Here is a 22,961-nt window from a genome sequence, read left to right on the forward strand (position 1 = left end):
AGAGGACCCAGATTCAACTCCCAACACCCACATGGCAGCTCACAACTGTCTGTAACTCTAGTTTTAGGGGAAACTTACCATGGCAAAACACTAATGCACATAAAATAAAATAAAAAAATACACAGATAGTCCAACAGGTGTGGTGGCTTACACTGTTTTTTTGTTTTTTGAGACAGGGTTTCTCTGTGTAGCTTTGGCACCTTTCCTGGAACTCACTCTATAGCCCAGGCTGGCCTCGAACTCACAGAGATCCATCTACCTCTGCCTCCCAAGTGCTGGGATTAAAGGTGTGCGCCACCACCACCAGGCCACTGTTTGTTTTTGAGACAGGTCTCATGTTACCTTGGCTAGCCTGGAGCTTGCTATGTAGACCAGGCTGCCCTTGAACTCACCAAATTCTGGCACCAAAATCAAGGCATTTAGGAGGCTGAGACATGAAGATTTGCTGTCAGTTCTAAGTCAGTTTAGGGTACCTAGTGAGTTCTAGGCTCGTTTAACCTACTCCTGATTTACAAAGAGGCATCAGGCTACTGAACTGCTGGTGCCTAAGATCAGAGAAGTGGGTGTGCTTTTCGGGACACACCCCCTCTCTGGATAGCAGGGCTGCCAGGGTTCTGGGGCAGCCCCCAAACGCCTGATCCTGGCCAGGTGGCGGCTGGAGCCATGCTGACTCGCCTGTGGTGTCCTACCTCATCCTTTACTAGTGGAGGACAGATGTTGGTCAAATCCTCCTTCCACTACACATATTGGAAATGGAGGTGTAGCGAGGAAAACCACTCCCAGGCCTTTTCCTTCCAGGTCTGGAAAGCACTGCTTGAGTGAGGGAAGAGGGATGCTGTACAAGTGTGTGTGTATGCCTTTGGTGTTGGGAGGCTGCCAGAGGAGAAGAGAGGGAGAGGGAGCCAGAGGCTGGGAGCAAGCCTGTAAATTATCACCCAGTGTCTGCTCCTTTAATTCTAAGTGTTTTGAGTGAGAATATCCCAACTTCAGGAGAGGGCGCCAGCAGCCACAGCACCTAGCCCTAGTACCCATGGGTGGGACACGCTTAAGAATATCTGCTGAACCATTTGGGTTCAGAAGGGCATGCTTGTGACCTTGTTGCTTGGTGAGGCTGTCTTAACCAACTCCAGAGCTTCCCCTGAAGCCCACAGTCCTCTCCAGGAGTAACATGTCATCTCTTCTTTTGTTTATATGGGAAAAACACCAACAGAAGCCTTGACTAGCTGTACAAGAGAAGCAACAGACGGGACATCTTTGCCTCGTCGGTCACTGTCAGCCTGACGGGAAGAGCCAGCTCTGGCTTTCTCTAGCAGACCTTTGACCCTATAAGGGTTCAGCCACAGTGCGGTGGCCGCTGAACCCTCTGTTCCAGTAGGTCTGGGAAAGAGTCATTTTGAACACCAGCCACAGTCCAGGCTACTTGTGTAGGCTCTCAGCAGCTCTGGGATCAGTGCCCAGCTCAGCCCAGGGCTGAAGCTATCAGAGCTCAAGCCTCACTGTCGCAGGGGCTGGGCACATTTCTCCAGTCTTTCAAAAGGAATCTGGGCGGCTCGTCCTCCTCTCCTACCCTCTGCTCTCCTCTCGTCTCTGAGCCACTTGGTGGGGCCATGGTCTATACACAGGCTATGACACATAACATGGCTAAAGAGAAGCCCCCAACTCAACACAACACACACACACACACACACACACACACACACACACACACACACACACACACAACCTAACTGTCAAATACCCCAGAGAGACTTGCATCTGAATACCTTGGTGTACAGACATCGTGGGAGGCAGAGACAGACAGACAGATAGACAGGGGCTGCTCCTCTGGGACTTGGCTAGTGTAGTTTTCAGACAAAGCATATGTTACTGCCTCCTCCCCTGGCATTCCGGGAACAGCTTCCAGGCAGCGATCCCCAGCCTGGGGGGGGCGGGGATCATGGGAGGTGGCTGCAGATGCTAAAGAGGGCTATTTTCTGGGCCCTTCTGTCCTTGGGGTTCGTGATGACAGTCTCCCCCCGCAGACTTGGCAAACACAACACGGGAGGGGTGACAGAGCTGCAAAAGCATATCCACTTTATTTACATCGATCAGTAGATGACATAGATCTTTGGGTTTTGATGGCCTTGTGGAGATACCCGGACAGGGTCTCCCTTCCCCTCTGTGTTCACACCTCTCCCGCCCTCATCCTGCATGGAAGGACAGCTGTGGTCAGGACCTGCTTGGCCTGAAAGCCTTGGCTTCTTTGGGGCATGTGTCCTTACCTCCTTCAGAGGTTCCATCTTGGTCCAGGAGGCAGGGTACCTAGGTAGACCAGTTATCTGTCTGCAAGAGAGGGGATGAGTGAAGCCCTGGAGGAAAGCCAAGGCAGAGGCTTGGATAGCTGCCTAGTGTAGGGCTGGTAGACTGTCCCACTCTGTCCTTTGCACGTAGACAGGACCATCCCAGTCCCTTTCACAGGCAGAGCAGTGAAGTGTCAGGAGCCTTCCAAAGGGTAAAGAGTATGACCAAGAATTTCTCCCTGTGTGTATGGTCCCAGGTGGGAGTCCTCGGTGGGGCTCTCCTCAATTCTCCCCACCCACTCCATTCTCTTCCTTATCTGAAATCTCCCCAGGGTGTTCTTATCACAGGGAACAAGAGACTAAGGGCAGGACCATTACTCCTACCCTAGATGGGGTCCTGGGTTCAAAACCCAACCTCCAGGGTTCCCGCAAACATTTCCCCTTCTCCTGAGAAGCTGTTTTGGAAGAGAGCAAGTTGGTCTGTGGGGAGACTTGGCATAAAGCGTGGGGGCAATTCCACAGTGGAGGACCAGGGAAACTCCCAGTGTGGGGAGATGTGGACTCCTCTCCACCCCAATAATCAAGGGCATATCCGGCTTCACCCTGAGCTAGGATGAGGAGCAAGGCCAGGGACCAGGGGGGCGGAAGCGGGCAGGGCCGGGTTAGAGTCCTGGTCAGTCTGCTGGGCCGGGTCTAGGGCCCGAGTCCTAGCCCTGCGCTCTCAGCGAGCCTGGGCCGCACGCTCCCTGGAGCATGCCTTCCAGCGGCGGGGCTGCGCGGGCGGCAGAGGCGCCGGGGCGCCCCGCAGGCTGCACGTCCTCAGCTCCCGGGCCAGGCTGAGCACCTCCGGCCTCTCGCGCTGCAGGGCTCCTCCCTCGCTGTCCCGGGAGTCCTCCTCCTCCGCATCCTCCTCCTCGTCCTCCTCCTGGATGCTGCTGAGCCGCGGAGCCCCGCGGCCGCGCTCGCCGGGTGGAGGCCGGTAGGCGCACTTGGCGTTGAGCAGGCGGCGCAGTGGGGCGCGGGGTACCGAGGCGGCAGCGCCCCCCGCGCGGAGGTGCTGCTGGCGCACGTGGCGCGCGTCGCTCTGCCGCTGCAGCCGCTTGAAGTCGCTGAAGGCCGCCAGCGCGGTCTGGCGGAGCAGCCGAGCCAGGGAGCGCGCCTTGTGAGCCCGCGCCAGCAGCACGGCGTGGCAGCGCAGCACCACGGCCTTGTGGCGCGCCTGGTGGCGGTAGACCCAGGCGAAGACGCGCGGGTGGCGCCCGTCCGCCGCGCAGTAGGTGATGCGCGGCAGCAGGTAGGCGTGCGTCGGCCTGCGACCCCCCGAGCCCCCCGTACTGCGCTCGCTCGGCTGCATGCGGATGCCGTGCGGGCCCAGCGTCAGTTTCATCTTCGTGCCCCCTCCCGGCCCGCAGCGCGCCCAGATCCTGCCCACGGCGTCGTCGGTGCAGCCGTCGCCCTTGGCGTGCAGGGTGACGGCGTTGCCCAGGTACCACACGGTGTAGGTGGGGTCCTCCTTGTTAAGCTCCACTTTCTGGCGCCGGCTGCGGAACACGCGGCCCAGACGCTCCAGGGGCCAGTCCGGTAGCAGATCCGGGCAGGAGCGCAGGAAGCTGGAGAGCAGCGACGTGTAGGTGAGCCCGGGGCTCAGGCTCTTCGCCTTGCGCTTGGCCTCGTCCTCCACCAGCACAAATTTGTTCCGTCTCCAGGGCAGCATCGCGGCGGCCCCAAGGGCTGGGAGCGCGGGGAGCTCACTCGCGTCCTGGGGAGGCCAAAGGAGCTCAGAAGTCCACCGCCCAGGACTCGCGACAAGCTGGGTGGAGGCCGGAGACAATCGTTGCGTGATGTCCCGTGTCCGGCAGGGCTGGCTTCGTAGATGCCCGGTGCCCAGCCAGGCTGGCCGCCGAGATGCTCGTGCGGCGGCTGATTGGCCCGAAACAGCTTCCCCCAGGAATGACTCCAGCCGTCTGGGAAGCAAGAAGAGACAGGGGTCTGGAGCAATGGATGTCCCCCAGGTCCGAATATGGAGGTGGGGGGATTGCCACGGTCCCTACCGCCCATCGGGAGGCGGCAGGGACGTCTCTGGAGCAGGGGCTGGTGGTGGATGAGGTAGACCTAGAGCACGGCTGCGGTGGGAACTCCTTCAGGCGTCGCGGCTCCACCTCCCTGGGCTGCCTACATCACCGGGCGGGACCGCTAGCTCTCTTGTCCCCTCCCTTTCTTCCCCCTCCCCCCCAACGCACGCAGACTCGAGCTTCCCAAGACCCAGCACCGGCGGGCTGGAACTGTTTTAAGCTTTATCTTTGGAAGGATGGAAAGTAGAGGGGTGGCTACGGAGTGGGAATCCCCCAAAACATTGCGGAGGGAATTACGGATGCAAATTTCACCAGCCTCACTGGTGGGCTCCGGGCTCCCAGGGAGAGCCCCTCCTCTTTCTAGGATTCCTGCCTGCTGCCCCTCACCCACCGAGCGACCCTACTACTCCCATCTCCGAGAGCGGAGATTTGGGGTGGGTTCCGCTGGGGCCGGCCTGGCGCCCTTTGCCTCTTCTCTGCACAGCACAAAGCCTGCTGAGGTGGCCGCGCAGTGCAGTGGAAAAGTACTGTCGTTTGGTGAAGCTTTCTCCCAGGTTCCTCCAAGGTCGTGGGCCAGGCCGCTTCCCCTGAGCCGAGGGACTGGTCATACCGCAACACCGGCGGCTAGTGGTCAGGACAGAAGCGAGGAGAGGATTTTTAGTGGTGGGGAGGGGTTTCCAGGGCCGATCTGAGTCTGTGGGAGCTGCAGCAGAAAAGCTCTTCCCTTGGTCAAAGTGCAGCCTCCTCGGGCTCTCTGAAGATTAGACAGATAATGAATGCCCTATCTGCAGAGATGCCTTCTGAGGTCCCAGGTGTTCAGCAATCACTATCTCTTAAATCCTCCAGACAGGCAGTCCAGGGTCACAAGGCTGGAAGGAGATGGGTCCCTTCAGTGACCCCAGAGCTGGCCCTTCCCTACAACCTTTGTCCCTCTGCTGCAAAGGGTCTAGGCACTCAGCTCCGTCCCCTGGGGAGTGACTGGTTCTTACTGGGGAGGTGGTCTAGAGTACTGGAAAACAGCCCTACTCGGCAAGACAGGTATTGCCTTTTTCTGAGTTTGTTAAGTTCTTCAGGTTCCCAGAGTTCCTGGAGGGCTCTTATGTGGGTCCAAGAGCCTTTCAGCTTCCTACCGTCAACACAGTTCTTTCATTGGGTCCTGGGGACTGGTCACATGAAGGTACCCTCCAGATCTCAAAGGAGCTCCGGCTGAGTTCAAAACCAAGCCAAACTCGGTGGAATGTACGTAGGCACAGTGACAAGACTGTGAATCCCCGTGTGTGTGTGTGTGTGTGTGTGTGTGTGTGTGTGTGTGTGTGTGTGTGTGTGTGTGTGCGCGCGCGCGCGCGCGCGCGCTGAATGATCAGGGCGTGGTGGCGCACGCCTGTAATCCCAGCACTGGGGAGGCAGAGGCAGGCTGATCTCTGTGAGTTGGAGGCCAGCCTGGTCTACAGAGTGAGCTCCTACCTCAGAGAGGGTGGTTGGGGAGAGGGAGGAAGAAGAAAAGAAAAGAAAAAAGAACGCCCCAGTTATCCTTGCCTTTTGCCTGGCAGCTCCTCCTACCAGAGAATTTAAGACAGGCTGCACCTGGATAGCCCCCATTCCATTCCCAGTCTGGTTCACCTTTCTGCATGCTGGGGGTGTGGCTTCTGTTCCCACCACCTTTAAAACATATTCTAGGATGTGCCCATCTGGAACCATATGAAAACACAGCAAATGCAATACTGAAAAAAAATTTTTTAAAAGATTTTAAGTATGTGGGTATGTGTCTTGGATGCAGTGCTCTTGGAGGCCTGAAGAGGACCTCAGATTCCCATGGAAGCTTGAGTTACAGGTGATTCTAAGTGACCCAAGGTCAGAGCTGGGAACTAAGTCCGGGTCTTCTGCAAGAGCAGTATGTGCTCTTAACCACTGAGCTGTCTTTCCACCCCCCAAGTAACATTTGACATTGGCAATTATTCTATTAATACTTGCTAATCCTGTGCACATGGATAGCAACTCATCCAGCCTCCTGGGTCTCCCTACTCCATCCCTGTCCTCCCAGGCACTTCTTTAGACTCCTTACAATGCCTGGATTCTCCCCACTCAGTTCCCTGTCTCCCCAGGCTCCTCCTTAGACCCTTAGAGGGAGGTCTTCTCCCTCTAAGCTCATGGTTTTGGAAGAGTCAGCTGCCTCAGACACAGCCTCACGTCCATTCACATACAAGGAAAGGCCATTAATGAAAGCAGAGCTTGGGGCTTCCAGAAGCTTCTGTTTCAGGGAAGAGCTCCCAGGGCTAGTCACCACTGCTTCATAGACAGGTGTGCAGTCAGCCCTGTCCCAGCTTAGTTTTTATTCCTTATGTGTGTGTATTTGTGTATTCCTATATTTCTTTTAAAAGTCAAATTGTTGGCATATAGGTGGCATAATAATAATAATAATAATAATAATAATAATAATAATAATAAAAATCTCTTAACCTACCCTTAGTCACAACTCCAAAGACAGCCATTTTCACACATTTCACTTGTCATTTTATATGCATATCCATATTTCTTGCGTGTACACACACACACACACACACACACACACACACACACGGGAGGGAGAAGCCAGAGGGAGACATTAGGTGTCCTGCTTTATCACCTTCCACCTTATTTCTTTGAGGTAGGGACTCTCATTGAACCTGGAGCTGGGCAGGCAGCAGAAGCCCCGCGATCCTCTGTCTGTGCCCACCACAGCATGTGGATTTATAGATGCCCACTCAGCCATGCCCAGCTCTTTTTTTTTTTTTTTTTTTTTAACATGGGTTCTGGGATCCGAACTCAGACCCCATGCTCCTGCAGCAAACATCTTTACTCATGAAGCCATCTTGAAGCCCAGCCCCAAGCTTCCTGTCTGTGCTGGCTAGTTTAATGTCAGCTTGACACAGCTGGAGTCATTGGAGAGGAGGGATCCTCAGCTGAGAAAACGCCTCCATGAGATCAGGCTGCAGGCAAGTCTGTAGGGCATTTCTTTCTTTCTTTCTTTTTCTTTGTGGTTGTTAGATTTTTATTTTCCAAGTAATACTGATTAAAACTATGTACACACCTACTTTTAAGTCCACAGTTTAGCACTCTTATTTGTATGGCTTTAAAAGTTATAGCACAAAATCTTTACATTAAGGATTGGGGGGAAAGATTCCATTCAAAACAAAGCCTGATATATTATATACATATTTTCCCTCTGTACTTTATTTTAAATACATTAATTTTAAAATGAGGGCATTTTCGTAGTTAGTGATTGATGGTGAGGGCCCAGCCCATTAGGAAGTGCAATCTCTGGCAGGTGGTCCTGGGTTCTGTAAGAAAGCAGTCTGAGCAAGAGGTGGGGACCAAGCCTCTAAGCAGGATGGGGATCCCCCCTTCCCCATGGTCTCTGTATCAGCTCCTACCTCCAGGTTCCTGCCCTGTGTGAGCTGCTGTCCTGGCTGCCTTCAGATGGGCTATGGATGCAGAAGGGTCAGCCAAACAAACCCTTTCTTTCCCGTCTTGCTTTTGGTTATGATGTTTCATCGTAGCAATAATAACCCAAACCAATACAGGGTCTCACTATATAGTCCTGGCTGACCTGGACATCTCTATGTAGATCAGGCTGGCCTTGAACTCACAGAGATCTACCTGCCGCCTAAAAGCTGGTATTAAAGGCATGTACAGTCATGCCTATCGGCTTCCATTTCTAACTTAGACTCTGCTGTTTTAAGATCATCATTTACCACCTCCCTATTTCTCTTCGTTTGTGTGTGCACGTGTGTGTCCCAGCATAAGTGAGTGTGCAAGTGAGAGGCCAGAGGACAACCTCTTTCAGGAACTTTCCATCTTATTCATTAGTTAATTAGACAGGGTTTCACTGTTTAGACCGGGTTGACTTGGAACTCATAGTGATCCTCCTGCCTCTGTCTCCCAAGTTCTGGGATTAAAGCCATCATGCCTGGCTTGTGTTTATTTTTGAGACAGGGTCTCTGACTGGGCTGGAGCTGACTCTAGGCTGGCTGGACAGTGAGCCTCAGGGGTCCTCTGTCTTCCCTTCCCTTCCCGTCGCTTGGATTATAAGCAATTGTCACAGCACCTGGCTCTTTTGTGTGGGTTCTAGGGATGGAAATGAGGTCTCCAGGGGGTTGCTGTGAAAACATTTTGCAGACTGAGCTATCTCTTCAGCCTTTGTCTTATACTAGTTAGAACATTTTGTTGTGTTGTATGTACTGGTAGCTAGTGTTTAATGGTTATTAGGTAAATGATGTTCAAAGCTGAGTCCCAGTGTGTGCAGTGATGCTTTTTCTCTTGTTGAACAACCTTTTGTGTGTGTGTGTGTGTGTGTGTGTGTGTTTGAGACAGGATTTCTCTGTCCTGGAACTTGCTCTGTAGCCCAGGTTGGCCTCAAACTCACAGAGCTCCACCTGCCTCTGCCTCCTGAGTGCTGGGATTAAAGGTGTGCGCCACTGTCCTTTTTTTTTTTTTTTTTTTTTTTTTTTTTTTTTTTTTGCTGTTTGGCATCCATTGGCATTTTGATAGAGTTTCCATTGAATCTGTAGATTACTCCAGATAGTGTTGACCTCTTGGCAGTACTAAGTCTTCAACTCATAAATACAGGATGTCTTTTTGTTAATTTATATCATTACTTTCTTTCAGCATTTTGTTGTACACACACACACACACACACACACACACACACACACACACATACACAGTGGTGTGTGTGGTGTGGTATGTGTGTATATATTCAAGTCCAGATGTATTTTGAGGCCAGAGGTTAAGTTGGGTGTCTTCCACTCCCCATTTCTACCTTATCTTTTTCCTTTTTTCTTTTTGGTTTTTTGGTTGTGAGCCTAGCCTTTAACGGCTGAGCTATCCCTCCAGCCCTCTACCTTATCTTTTGAGACAGGGTCTTTCACTGAGTCTAGAGCTCACCAGTTGGCTAGTCTGGCTGGTCAGTAAGCTCGGGATCTGCTTGTTTCTTCCCCGCTGAGTTTGAATTGCAGACCACACACCCAGCTGAGCCCTGCATGCTGGGGATTTGAATGCGTGCTGTCCAACAGACACTGTCTAGACTGAGCCATCTCCCCAGCCCCTCTTCAGCAAGATTTTCTCTTTTCCATGCACAAGTTTCTTGCTTCCTTGGTCATATTCCTAAGCTATCTCTTTGGGTGCTATGTAAGTGGAATTAGTTTAATTTCCATTTCAGATTGCTCATTGTTGGCATGAGACATACAATTGATTTTTGCATATTGATTTTTCAACCTTGCTGAATTTGTTCTGACTTTTTTTCCTTTGTGGGTTTCTAATTATAGCTGTCTTTTATTTTTAATCTTTTGTTTCTTGCATCCATCTTCCTGGGTTTCTTTTCTGTATTCTTATATATTTAAAGACAAGTCGAACAACTACAATTTTTTCCTAAAATTCTTAGTGACCACTGTAGTCCAGTCCCGTCCAAGAGTTGGGAGAGCTGACTAGAAACTCTTAGGAACAGTGAGGAAGTGTCTTGAGTTCTTCTGGGCTTGCTGGCATCCCTAGAGGGTCTCCTGCCTTAGAGATGGGTGCATAAGCCTGAGTGTGTTGATGGGGCCAGGGGGTCCCCATCCTGTGCCCGCCTCATTCTAGGCTGTGCCTGGCCTCTGCAGCCTAGAGGTCAGTCCTGCATCGTCCATCTAAGGGCCTGGGCTGGAGTTTCCAAGCCAGAGGCGGGGGTGGCGGGGTGGGGGGGAGGGGGGAGGTATTTGTGGCTCCCCCTGCTGGCTGTTGGTGGACCCTCTTTTTACTACCGCCAGGCATGTTGGCTGATGGGAATTCTTTTCTTGCTCTGCTGAGCTGGTTGGTCCCAACCTTCCCTTCTCCCAAAAGGTTTTGAATCATACTCTGTGGCCGCCATCTCGTTCCTCCTTGTAGTGTCAGCCACTTCTCTTCCTTTATTGCTGTGGAGTGAGGCTTGGCAGGAACGGGAGCATCTCAAATTGCTTTCCTTAGTGATTTCCTGATGCCTTCTAATTTTGTGCTCAGGAAATGAACACAAATAGTGGCTGAGTGTGGTAACATCGTGTCTGAAGTCCAGGAAACCCAGGAGGCTGAGGCAGGAGGATCATTTGAGCCTGCAGTTAGAGGCCAACCTGTGGTACATAAGATCTCAAAAAAAAAAAAAAAAGAAAAGAAAAGAAAAGAAATGCTTATAGATTCTCATTATTTCTCATTATTATTCATTCTAGGAATGTAAATGTGCTCTGAAACTCAGACTTGGTGGCCGACACCAGTAATCCCAGGGACTAGGGAAACAGAGACAAGAGGATCACTTCAAACCAACGTGGAGCCAGTTGGTTGTGGCGCACACCTTTGATCCCAGCAATCAGGAGGAAGAGGCAAGTGGATCTCTGTGAGTTTGAGACCAGCCTGGTCTACAGAGAGAGTTCCAGGACAACCAGGGTTACACAGAGAAACCCTATCTGGAAAAATCAAAACAAGCAATCAAACAAACAAACAAAAAAACATAACATAACAAAATAACTTGGTGCATATCCACCCAGTAATTCAAATGTATTTATTTATGTATGTTCCTTTTGCCAAATGAAAAAGCTAGAATAAATACCTCATTTTCCCCTGATGTGGACATTCTGCCTTTGTAGGAATTATTTTTTATCAAGTGAGTGCAAATTCAAAACTAGACCCTTGGTATGAGCACACAGAGTTGAGAAGACAAACCTGCTGTGGCTGGCCTCCAAGATAGCTCCTAGGGTGGCTCACTTCTGTGTGGTGGTATTGTGTTCCCCGAAATATTGTGCACATTAATAAACTTATCTGGGGTCACAGAACAGAAGAGCCACAGAATTAAACATAGAGGATAGGCAGTGGTAGCACACACCTCTAATCCTAGCATTCCAGAGGCAGAAATCCATCTGGATCTCTGTGAATTCAAGGACACATTGGAAACAGCCAGGCATGGTGACACACTCCTTTAATCCCAGAAAGTGAGCCTTTAATCCCAGGGAGTGATGGCAGAAAGCAGAAAGGTATATAAGGCGTGAAGACCAGAAACTAGCAGCATTTGGCTGCTTAAGCATGCAGGCTTTTGAGCAACAGTTCAGCTGAGATCCATTTGGATAAGGATTCAGAGGCTTCCAGTCTGAGGAAACAGGATCAGCTGAGGAACTGGCAAGGTGAGGTAGCTGTGGCTTGTTCTGCTTCTCTGATCTTCCAGCATTCAACCCAATATCTGGCTCTGAGTTTGATTTTATTAATAAGTACCTTTAAGGTTCATTCTACAACTGAGTGGTGGTGGCTCATGCCTTTAATCCCAGCACTCGGGAGACAGAGGCAGGAGGATCTCTGTGAGTTTAAGGCTAGCCTGGTCTTCAAAGCGAGTTCCAGGAAAGGTGCAAAGCAACACAGAGAAACCTTGTCTCGAAAAACCAAAAAAAAAAAAAAAAAAAAAAAAAAAAAAAAGGATTCATGCTACATTTCTGGGTGTCCATGTCTATGTGGAGTCCCTCCCCCCATGGATTGGGATGGCTAAGTAATGGGTGAGATGTAGTGATGCTGATTTCTGGGGCCAGGTTGAAGGTCGTTGCAGTCTGCTTGTTTTCTCTTGGGTCACTCACTGTGGCAGGAACCAGCTGTCATGTCATGAGGACACTACTACAGCGACCTTGTGAGAGGGCCCAGAGGCCAGGGATGGAGGCCTCCCACTGACAGCCAGCACCTTTCACCACCTCTGTGAGGGAGCTGACTTGGAAGGGGGCCCTCTAGTCCCAATCTAGTCATCGGGTGACTGCAGCCTCCGCTAGCATGCGGCCCTCTGCCTCCTGAGAACCTGAGTCAGAACTGGGCAGTGAATCTGCTCCCGATTAGGGCCACACCGGGAGGTCCTAAATGCCATTACTGTCTTAAGTTTTGAGATCTCTGTCTCTCAGCAGGAACATTTAATTAGTACCACCCCTAACCTTTCACCTGCAAAGCTCTGGGTGATCCCTGCCCTCCCCCATTCTCCTGTGACCCCCTCCCACAAACACCTCTTTGCCCCAGCCAAGCCATGATGCCTCCTTCTGGTCCCTCTAACAGTGAACACTTTCTTACCTCTGGTCCTTTGCACCTGCTCCTGTCTAGGCAGTGTTTCTGGGCAACACTTCCCTGACTTCTCTTGATTCTCCTTAGTTTGTTCCTCAAAGTTGCCTTCAAAATGTTGATCAGAATTGCACTTAACTAATCACTTATGTGATGATTCAGTTACATCCTCCTCCATTCATGAATAAGCCCCTCTTCACTCTGATGGCAGGGGCTCCTGTCTGAGGTACTGGTCATTCACTCCACAGTGCCCTAGACAGTGACTGGCACATTGTAGACTCACTTCCTCCCCTGTCTCATTCTGTAGCTTAGACTGTAGCCTGGTACTCAATATGTAGCCAAGGCTGCCCTTGAATGCACATGCTCTCCTGTCTCAGTTTCCAGAGTGCTGGATTGCAGGCATGCACCATCATGCTTTGCTCAGAGTAGTTTGTCAAGAGTGCCCTGCACAGCCTGACACACATTATGGTCTTGGAAATGCTCTGAACAGCACCAGGCACACTGTAACTTTTCAAAAGTACCATGGGCAGCTTCTGGCACATAGTAAGTCCTCAAAAGTACCGTGGACAGTTCCTGGCACAAAGTAGGTCCTCAAAAGTACCATGGACAGTTTCTGACACATAGTAGGTCCTCAAAAGGTTGCTGCATATAAGCCATCTTCCTGCTGTGTGACTGAGTCCCATCTTCTCCACTGCAAGAAAAGCAGCTGAGAGCAAACTCCTGGCTGACGGCAGGTCAGTACATTATTCTTAAAGGACAGTACATGCGCTTTTATTGGAAAAAAGCCTCACTTCCGACAGTGACTCACTTTGTGACCTTGGGCGGCTTGTCTTTCCTGTCTGAGAAAGGCAGATAGCAGTTGGTACAATGCTTCTGCTGAAGGCTGGCAACTGTTTTATTTAGAGATTTTGGCGTGTGTTCAATGCTCTTCAAGTACAAGTTTCTTCATATCCAGGTGGTTGTAAGTGATTAGAGCCTCAGAGTCGGAATGAACTGTGGTTTGCAAGGGGGATGCAAAGAAGTTGTAGGGGGAGAGGGGTCCGCCTTTCGGTGCTGGGTTCGTAGACATCTGTGCATGAATATTCTTCCTGTTGCTTTGTTTGTTTGGAGATGGGGTCTCTCTGTATAATCCACGCTGGTCTTGAATTCACAGTCTTCCTGCCTCAACTTCCAAGTGTTGGGATTACAGGTATACAGTCCACCACTATACCTGACATGAATGCATATTCTCCCCCACCGTGTGTGTGTGTGTGTGTGTGTGTGTGTGTGTGTGTGTGTGTATGTGTGTGTGTGTGTGTGTGTGTGTGCACATAGAATTGTGTGCATGTTTGTGTGTGCTCATCGGAAGGCTAGAGGTTGAGAATGGGTACCTCCTCTATTACTCTCCACCCTCCTTCTTGAGACAGGGTCTTTCACTGAACCTGGAGTTCTTCTATTGGCTGGACTCAGTTGTTCAGTAAGTGCCCCAGGATCTGCCTGACCACCTAAGAGTACCCAGCACCACACTTACAGGCCTGCACCACTGCACCTGGAGTGGCATGGGGATGTGACCCCGTTGGGATTCAAACTTTGGTCCCACGCTTGCACAGCAAGTACCTTGCCCACTGAGCCATCTCCCCAGCCCAGAAACATCCTTCTAAAGAATCTATGTTTGCACATATGTCTTACACTGATGGATATCATTAATTCTGCCACAAACCTGTTTCAAAATATAATTGACTTTCTTTGAAGCTATAATCATTTCTAATAATATGCCATTTGTTTGTTTGTTTTGAGGCAGGGCTCAATGTATATCCCAGACAAGCCTAGAACTCATTATGTAGCTTGTGCTGGACCTGAACACATGGTGATCTTCTTGCTTCAGCCTCCTATGTGTTAGGATTACAGGCATGAGCCACACTTGCCTTTAAATCCACACTTCTCTAAAGCCATGTGTCAGAGTGTGCCATACACTTTCATTTTATAGGCAATTTATAGAAGAAAGCTTTTATTGGGGTTTACAGTTTCAGAGGGTAAGTCTGTGACTGTCAGGGTGGGGAGTATAACAGCAGGCAGGCAGGCATAGTGCTGGAGCAGTAGTTGAGAGCTTACATCCTTATTAGCAAGTAGGAGGCAGAGAGAGGGAGAGGGGGAGAGGAAGAAAAAAGGAGAGAGAGAAAGAGAAGGAGAGGGGGGGGAGGGAGAATGATAGCGCACAGTAACTTGAAATGTCATGGGCTTTTGAAACCTCAAAATCCACCCCCAGTGACACACTCCTCCAACAAGGCCACACTTCCCAATCTTCCCAAACAGTTCCATCAACTGTGGACCAAGCATACAAATATATGAACCTATAGGGGCCATTCTCATTCAAACCACCACATTTAAACAAGGGAGTTGAGCTTAGAGAGGTTTATTAACTTGCCTATGGTTACAGAGGTAGTGAATGGCAGGGTTGTAACTGAATGTGGGTGTGACATGCTTCTAACCTTTGACAAAATTACGCATGCATATTTATGACTAAGAAAATAAAGAGATTTTGTTATCAGTGGGGAGATGACTTGATTGATAAGGTTCTTGCTGTGTAGACATGAGACCTTGAGTTTGGATCCCTAAGCACCTATGTAAAAGCCAGGCATGTGGCAAATGTCTGTAACCCCAGAGCTGGGGAAATAGAGACAGGAACTCATTGGCCAGCAGCTTAGCCGATTAATTAACTCTAGGCCACTGAGAGACCTGGTCTCAAAAATTAAGATGAAGCTGGGCATAGTGGTGCACCCCTTTAATCCCAGCACTTGGGAGATAGAGCCAGGTGGATCTCTGTGAGTGTGAGGCCAACCTATACAGTGAGTTCCAGGACAGCCAGAGCTACAATAGTGAGACCTTGTCTTGAACTCCCACTCCTCAAAAATGGTGAAAAGCAATTGACACCAAAAGTGATCATTGCTGTCCACGTGCAGGTGTATATATTTGCACTAATATGCATACTTAGCCACATGGAGATGTACACGGCATACATACACAAATAAGTAAATCAATAAAATGAAAATAAGGAGAGGGCTAGAGATGTATCTCTGTTAATAGAGCTCTTGTCTAGCATGCATGAAGCCCAGGGTTTGATCCCCAACACCACATAAACCCAGCATGAAGGTGTTCACATCTATAATGCTGGCACTCAGGAGATGGGAGCAGAAGGATCAGAAATTCAAGGTCACCGCTGGCTACGTAGGCAGTTTGAGGTCATCTTAGCTACATGAGACCCTGTCTCAGGGTGGGGCTAAATAAAGGGGGAGTGTGACAAAGTTCCTAACTGAAGGGTTTGGGATGTAAAGGCACCTTTAGGATTCATGAGATGCTCAGATGCCCAGTGGAATGAATGTAAATGAGAGGCAGAGTTGATGGATGAAATGCTACCCAAATTGCACCTGTACCCCTGAGATAAGCCCTTGGTCCATCCATCAAATTACAGTCCAGTTCAAGCAAAATCATGTTTGCATAGCAAAGAACAGAGCTGTGTCAACAGAGCCTGGGATTTGGATACAGACTCATCTCAGGAATGCAGATACCTGCAGCTGGGAGGCCCTGAGCCAAAGCAGATGGGATTCCAGCCAGGCTAGAGAGGTGGCTTTGGAGTTCCCACCCTCTTGCACCAAAACTGGTACTGGTGCAAATCCCCTTCTCCCCCAACGGGAGCCCCTCATCTAAGCACATCTGGCCACTGTTCATATACTCGGTCATCAAGTGACTTGAGTGCATGCTATGTGTCAGAAATTATATGGGGAACAAGGTGGTGCTGAGGGGAGCAAGACCCTGGGAGTCCCTCCTCTGAAGGTTCCCGGAGTCTTGTTTGGGAAAGGGATGCGACGTGTTGGAGGAATATAGGCATGAAACAGATTGTGCAAGTGGTGATGCGGATATTCAGTGGAAGAGCGCTGTGGGAGTGCTCCTCAGCTAATCACAGGGTGGAGGACTCCCACCCCATCTGAAGAAGTAACTTCATTTGAGAGGTGTTGCCAAAGGAGAGGCTGTGTAAGAGGGGCAGGGGAGGGTGCTGGGATGTAGCTCAGTCGGTAGGGTGCTTGTGTAGTATGCACAAGAACCTGAGTGTGACCCCCCCCCACTGCATAAAGCAAGGGTGCACACCTGTAATTTGATCTTTTGGGAGGTGGAGGTAGGAAGATCAGCAGTTCAAGGTCACCCTCAACCACATAGGCAGTTCAAGGCCAGTCTAGACTATAAGAGACCTTGTCTCAAACAACAAAACAAGATACTGCACCCCCCACCCCGTTTCCAGTCAGAGGACACTTAAATATCCTTATGACATGGAGGCCAAATGAGCTGGGAGGCCAGAGTGGAGCTGCAAAGCCCTTTAGGTTTTACTTCAGATATTTGCTATGGGGCTGTCAAGATCGCAGCTCTCTGATCTCAGGATGTACACTGGGACATTCTCATCCTCTCTCCCTACCAAATACACACACATCCTCACCAAATAAAATTAATAAATGCCCAGATTTGATGGTGCATGCCTTCGATCCCAGCACTTGGGAGGCAGAAGCAGGTGGGTCTCTATAGGTTCAAGGCCAGGCTGATCTACATAGTGGGTCCCAGGAAAGCCAGGGCTATATAGCTCCAGCAGAGACAGGTAGATAGATCCCTGGGGCTGGCTGACCACTCAGCCTGGATGACTAGATTGGCTCAAGAATAGTGAGAGATCCTGATTCAAAAACAACAATAACAGCAACAAAAGTGGGAGGCGGGGCGGTGGTGGTGCACCCATTTAATCCCAGCACTCGGGAGGCAGAGTCAGGCGGATCTCTGAGTTTGAGGCCAGCCTAGTCTACAGAGTGAGTTCCAGGACAGCCAGAGCTACACAGAGAAACCCTGTCTCGAAAAACAAACAAAACCAACCAAACAAAAGAAGGTGAGTGTTGTCCTGACCTTATATGCACATGTACTCAAGTGCACACTTACCAACACACTCACATGCATGCACTTCATCCCACTGCCACATAAGAATTCTGGTCTATTTTGCTGACTGCCCAGGGCCAGCTTGACTCTAGGCATCCTGGGCAGCTGGTCCAGGTGAGTATTGGGAGGCTGGGCAAGAATAGTGCTTTCTGCAGCTGTGTCTCTGTTGGGTGGTTCCTGGCCCCATTCTCCAGTCCTTAGCTCTGCGGGAGACAGTACTGTTAACCATGGTTGCTCAAAATCCATTTTCCACATCTGGAACCCCCCGCCCCTCTTCACTGGCTCAACCACCTACTGCTCCTTTCTACAATGGTTCACCTACCATTTCTGCGAATCCCAGTCCTGCATCATAAGCACCCACCATTTCAGCCCCCTAAAGTGGTCTTGTAGCATCCTAGCCTCCCATCGCCCTGAAGAGCCTGTCTTCTTCCCCCTCTGCCACACTCCTTCCCAGAGCCTCTCCTTTGGCCTTGAATGGTAACCACTTCAAAATACCACCTTAAATCTCCTTTGGCCTTGAATGGTAACTACTTCAAAATACCACCTTAAATCTCCTTTGGCCTTGAATGGTAACCACTTCAAAATACCACCTTAAATCTCCTTTGGCCTTGGATGGTAACCACTTCAAAATACCACCTTAAATCTCCTTTGGCCTTGGATGGTAACTACTTCAAAATACCACCTTAAATCTCCTTTGGCCTTGAATGGTAACCACTTCAAAATACCACCTTAAGTCGCCCTGTGGCAGAAGAGCCTCCCTTATGACTCTTCATCTCCAGCAAGGCCTTCAGTTCACCGTCCTTTTCCTTCCTCATTTTAAAATTATTAGTGTGAGTCAAAGGGCAACTTTCTCCTTCCTTGTGGGACCCTGGTAGTCAAGCTGTCAGGTTTGTATGACAAGTGCCTTGAGCCTCTGAGCTGTCTCGCAGTCCCACACTGTCCTTCTGACTCCAGTGTTCTCGGCTTATCCTCAGCTAACCTGCTGTCCCTTGCACACCTCCATATTCATGTCCCATTGCTGTCGTCAGAAATGGCGATGAACTCAGTGGCTTAAGCCATCAGTGATTTGTAGTGGGTAGCTGTTCCGGTATTCCTCACGTTAGTGATTTACCTTTCTTACAGCTGTGGAAATCAGAAGTCCAAAATAGGTTCTATTATGATACCGTGAAGCTGCCAGTGGATTGGGTTCCTTCTGGAAGCATCTGTTTCCCTGCCCCTTCCAGCGTCTGGGGCCATCATATCGGTCTTGTCACTTGTATGCAGGTTTGTAAGCACATGCACACCGAAGCCAGAAGCCAGGTGACCTTGGGTGTCCTTCCGTAGTTGCTGTGCCCTTATAGTTCTTGTTGTTTGTTTGTTTTTGAGGTATGTCTCACTATGTAGCCCTAACTGTCCTGGAACTCACCATGTAGACCAGCCTGGCCTTAAACTCAGAGATCCACCTGTCTTACTGCCTCCCCAGTGCTGGGATTAAAGGCATTCGCCACCATGCCCCACCCACCGTGTTTATTTTGAGACAGGGTCTCTCACTTGGCCTGGAACTCACCAATTAGGTTAATCTGGCTGTCCAGCAGGCCTCTATGCTTGACCTGTACATGGGTTTGGGGACCAAACTCCATCTTCCTGGTATCCTTGTCTCTCCGTGGGCTGCTTCTTACCAAGCTTTTTTGCTGGAGTTTTGAAGGTGGGGTGGGTGGGTGGACGATCCTCCACATCATCTTATATGCTAACCATCTCTGAATGAATTGTCTCCTGGACCTTTTCTCTCAATTCCAAGCTTCTTTCCATCTTTCCACTTGGTGGCCAAATAAACTCAGAATTAAGCCACACCGAGGGTGCACTGTTGCTTTGGCCGAGACCTTTATCCTCGACCCAGAGTCCTCCTCTATTTCCCTCCCATCTTAGCCATGTGAGCCATCTCCTCAGCCTGAGCTGCAAGGTTCCTGGGGTCTCCTCCACTAATAAGGACTCCTGTGTACACTGGGCCCAGTCAGGTAAAGCAAGATGATTCCGCCCAGTTCACAGTTTCCCCCTCCATGTTTTCATTGCTGGGTTTAGCCTCATGCCCTTTGCCAGACCGGTCCAGAGATTCCAAGCATTAGCCAGTGGACAGCTGTGAGGGGTTCTTCTAGTTTCTCCCAGCCCCGCAAACACTCTGCCCCCTGTTTCTTTTACTAGCCTAAGCAAACCCCCAAATCTGCCTAAGCCCAGCTGTCCACTTCCTCCATGCCGGGTGAGAAGGAAAAACCAGGGCACACTAAATTCCCGGAGGCTCATGGGAAATGACCCCAGTGAGGCTGCTCTTCCACTGTTAGCCTGGCTCCCAGCAGCTGGCATGTGCCTCCTTGCCTCCTCACCCTTCAAGCCCCCGCACTTCCCTCCCAGCCTCACTCTCTGCCGCCCTGCTTCCTACTTCCCAGAGAAAAGTGGGGCAGTCGGAAGGAAGCGCGCTTCCCCAGGCTCGGTTGCGCCCACCAGCATCTGTGCTGGCTCAGCCTCCCTCCCTCCCTCTGGCTCACACCCTGCTTGCAGCAGTCTGGCCTTGTCTTGGAGCCCTCTCCTGCTCAGTCACTGCTCCGAGTTTCCCTACACTTCCCTCCGGTTATCTGTGGCTCCCTCTCCTCTCTTTGGATCATTCTGCCATCGGCATATAAACCTGCTCTCATTTCTCCTATCATACAAAACACAGCAGACCAAAGCCCTCCTTTGTCCCTACATCCCACTTTAGTACAAAGCCTTATTTCTCATTTTTCTTTGTAGAAAAAAAAAAATCTGTCCTCTGTTCTCTTTCATGCTCTTGGATCCACTAACGTCTGGCCTTGGCTTCCACTTGAGCGCTTCTCAAGGTCAGGGACAACCAGCCGCCAGGCTGATAAACACAGTGGTCGATTTTCAGCCTTCATCCATTGACACAGTCGACCGCTCTTTCCTGCAGACATTCTTCACCATTCTTCCTGGTATCCTTGTCTCTCCATGGGCTGCTTCTTACCAAGCTTCTTTGCTAGAGTTTTGAAGGTGGGGGTGGGGCGGGTGGGTGGGCGATCCTCCACATCATCTTATATGCTAACCATCTCCAAATGAATTGTCTCCTGGACCTCTTCTCTCAATTCCAAGCTTCTTTCCATCTTTCCACTTGGCAGCCAAATAAACTCAGAATTAAGCCACACTGAGGGTGCACTGTTGCTTTGGCCGAGACCTTTATCCTTGACCCAGAGTCCTCCTCTATTTCCCTCCCATCTTAGCCATGTGAGCCAACCCCTGTCAACTCTGCTTCCAGAGATCTCTTTCCTCATCCCTTACTGGCCCGAGCTACTGTCCCTGATTGACAGGATAACCTGGAAATCCTCTCTCTCTTCTTCTTCTTGCTCCCAGGCTATTCTCAACAGAGGGGCCCATCTGAGAAGGTAGTTCCACTCCTGTCCCATATTTAACCAAAGCCCGCAGGCATGGCAGCTGAGCCCTGCATAGCCTTTTCCACAGACTGCTTCACAACGGCAAGTGCTAACTCTCAATGCCCTATATTTCTCATTCTCCAAACTGCCTGTCCCCGCACCCAGGGACAGTTTTCAGATACCCTGAGTCCTCTCTCAACCCTCCTTCACATTTTCATCCAAATGTCACCTTCCCAGAGCAGCTTGTAGCCCACCTGCCTTCGACCAGCACCCTCACCAGCCTCTCTGATCTCCAGCTGGGCTGCAGCTCTCCACATACACCCCACACAAGCTGTGTGGGTATCCTGTTGTCTCCAGAGCAGACACCAACAGTATCTAGGCCAAGACCATGTGTTGTCTTCCATTCTGGTGTAGCGCTAGGGTGCAGCTCAGTGGTACATTTGTCAAAGTGTTTTCTAGCACTGTATGCGCACGCGCACACACACATACACAACCTTTCACGCACATATGCACACACAAACACATACACACACCCAAGTGAGAGCCACAAGATTGGGTGAAGCCTGTCTCCCTTTCTTCCTCAGCTTCCAGAGGCTTCCCAGGCTCCTGGGTACCTCGTGTCTACTCCACGTTCTTTTATTTATTTTAAATAAATATTATTACATATTTGTGTGTGAGTGTTGCATGATATGGTACATGTGTGGAGATCAGAGGACAACTCGTGGGAGTTGGTTCTCTCCATCCACCATGTGGGTCCTGGGGATGGAACTCAGATCAGCAAGCTTGGCGGCAAACACCTGGACCTGCTGGACCGTCTTTCTGGCTTCCCAGGCTTTTAAGGACTCTTGTGATTTTCTTGAATTAATGAGGAGAATCCAGGGTGCAATCCTCAACCACGATACCTTTTATTTTATTTTATTTTATTTTATTTTATTTTATTTTATTTTATTTTATTTTATTTTATTTTATTTTATTTTATTTTATTTTATTTTATTTTATTTTGAGACAGAGTCTCATTATGTAGCACTGGCTGGCCTGGAACTCTATGTAGACCAGGCTAGCCTTGAACTCCCAGAGGTCCACCTGCCTCTGCCTCCTGAGTGCTTGGTAGACGCAGACACGTGTTCAGGCTGGCAAAAGTTGTCATCGTTTGTCTTTCCCATCTGCCAGTATTTTATTATTTCGTTGTTGTTGCTGTTAGTGTGTGTGTGTGTGTGTGTGTGTGTGTGTGTGTGTATGCATGGTGTGTGGGGTGGCCATACCCACCACACTGCCTACGGAGGTCAGAGGGCAGCTTTGTAGGTAGGCTCTCTCATGTTGCCTTCAGATGGTTTCTAGGGATCCTCCTTGGGTTGCCAGGCTTGTGGCCATCTCTTCCCCTTGCTTCTATGTTGGTTTACCATCTGTCCCCCGCCCCCAACCCCCCTCCACCCCTTAACACAGGTCTCACCTGTATCCCAGGCTGTCTCAAATTTGCTGTGATCCTCCTGTTTTAGCCTTCCGATAGAATTACTGGTATGTGGCACCATGCCCGGCTTTGAGCATGTGTGTCCTTTAAAAAAAATTATTTCACCTTTTTGTGTATGTGTATATGTAGTGTATGTGTGTTTGCTTGTGTGTGCATGCATGTGTGTGTGGTGACCCAAGAATAATGCCAGGTCTCTTCCTCAGTCCCTCTCTACCTTACTCATTGAGACAGAGTCTCTCCCTGTGCCCGAAGAGGAGGAGAAGGAAGAGGAGGAGGGGGGGTCCTGAGCATCTGTTTTCCACTTGTCTCTGCCCCCCCCAGTGCTAAGGTAATAATAGACAGTGTGTCACCATACCTGGCTTTTACATGGCTGCTGAGGATCCGAACTCGGGCAGTCACGCTTGTGGGCAGGTTTGGGGTGGGGTGGGGAGCTCCAACTGCTGGTCTCGCAAACTTTTTTTATTTTTTTGAGACATCTACGTCGCCCTGGCTGTCCTGGAACTCTGCCTCTGCCTCCTAATTGCTGGGAGTAAAGGCATGGGCTGCCACACCCAGCTCCAGCTGCACTCCTGAGGGCAGAGCGTAGGCTTTTGTCTGGATCCCCCCTTATCTAGGGCTACAGGTGGCTCACAGCAGCTGTGCTGTGAATATTGGTTTGGAATTAGCATCTGGCTTTCAGGCCCTGCTCTTCACACACTAGCCACCAGACACGGCAGCTGGCCTCAGGAAGCACCCGTCACGT

At 50.2% G+C, this 22,961-nt stretch overlaps 1 protein-coding gene across 1 annotated transcript; it reads right to left on the reverse strand.

Annotated features, from left to right (window-relative positions):
• Nucleotides 1-2,056: 2,056 nt before the first annotated feature.
• On the reverse strand, nt 2,057-4,461 carry Fam43b (family with sequence similarity 43 member B). Its single transcript, XM_015999330.3, has one exon. It carries the CDS (start codon nt 3,991-3,993, stop codon nt 3,001-3,003), a length of 993 nt encoding a protein of 330 aa, XP_015854816.1. The 5' UTR covers nt 3,994-4,461; the 3' UTR covers nt 2,057-3,000.
• Nucleotides 4,462-22,961: the final 18,500 nt, after the last annotated feature.

The sequence above is a fragment of the Peromyscus maniculatus genome, chromosome 2, assembly GCF_049852395.1.
Source record: "Peromyscus maniculatus bairdii isolate BWxNUB_F1_BW_parent chromosome 2, HU_Pman_BW_mat_3.1, whole genome shotgun sequence".
NCBI lineage: Eukaryota > Metazoa > Chordata > Mammalia > Rodentia > Cricetidae > Peromyscus > Peromyscus maniculatus.

What these genes read in the sequence shown, in the direction of transcription:
- Fam43b (XM_015999330.3), bottom strand. Translation starts at nt 3,993, where the DNA reads ATGCTGCCCTGGAGACGGAACAAATTTGTGCTGGTGGAGGACGAGGCC.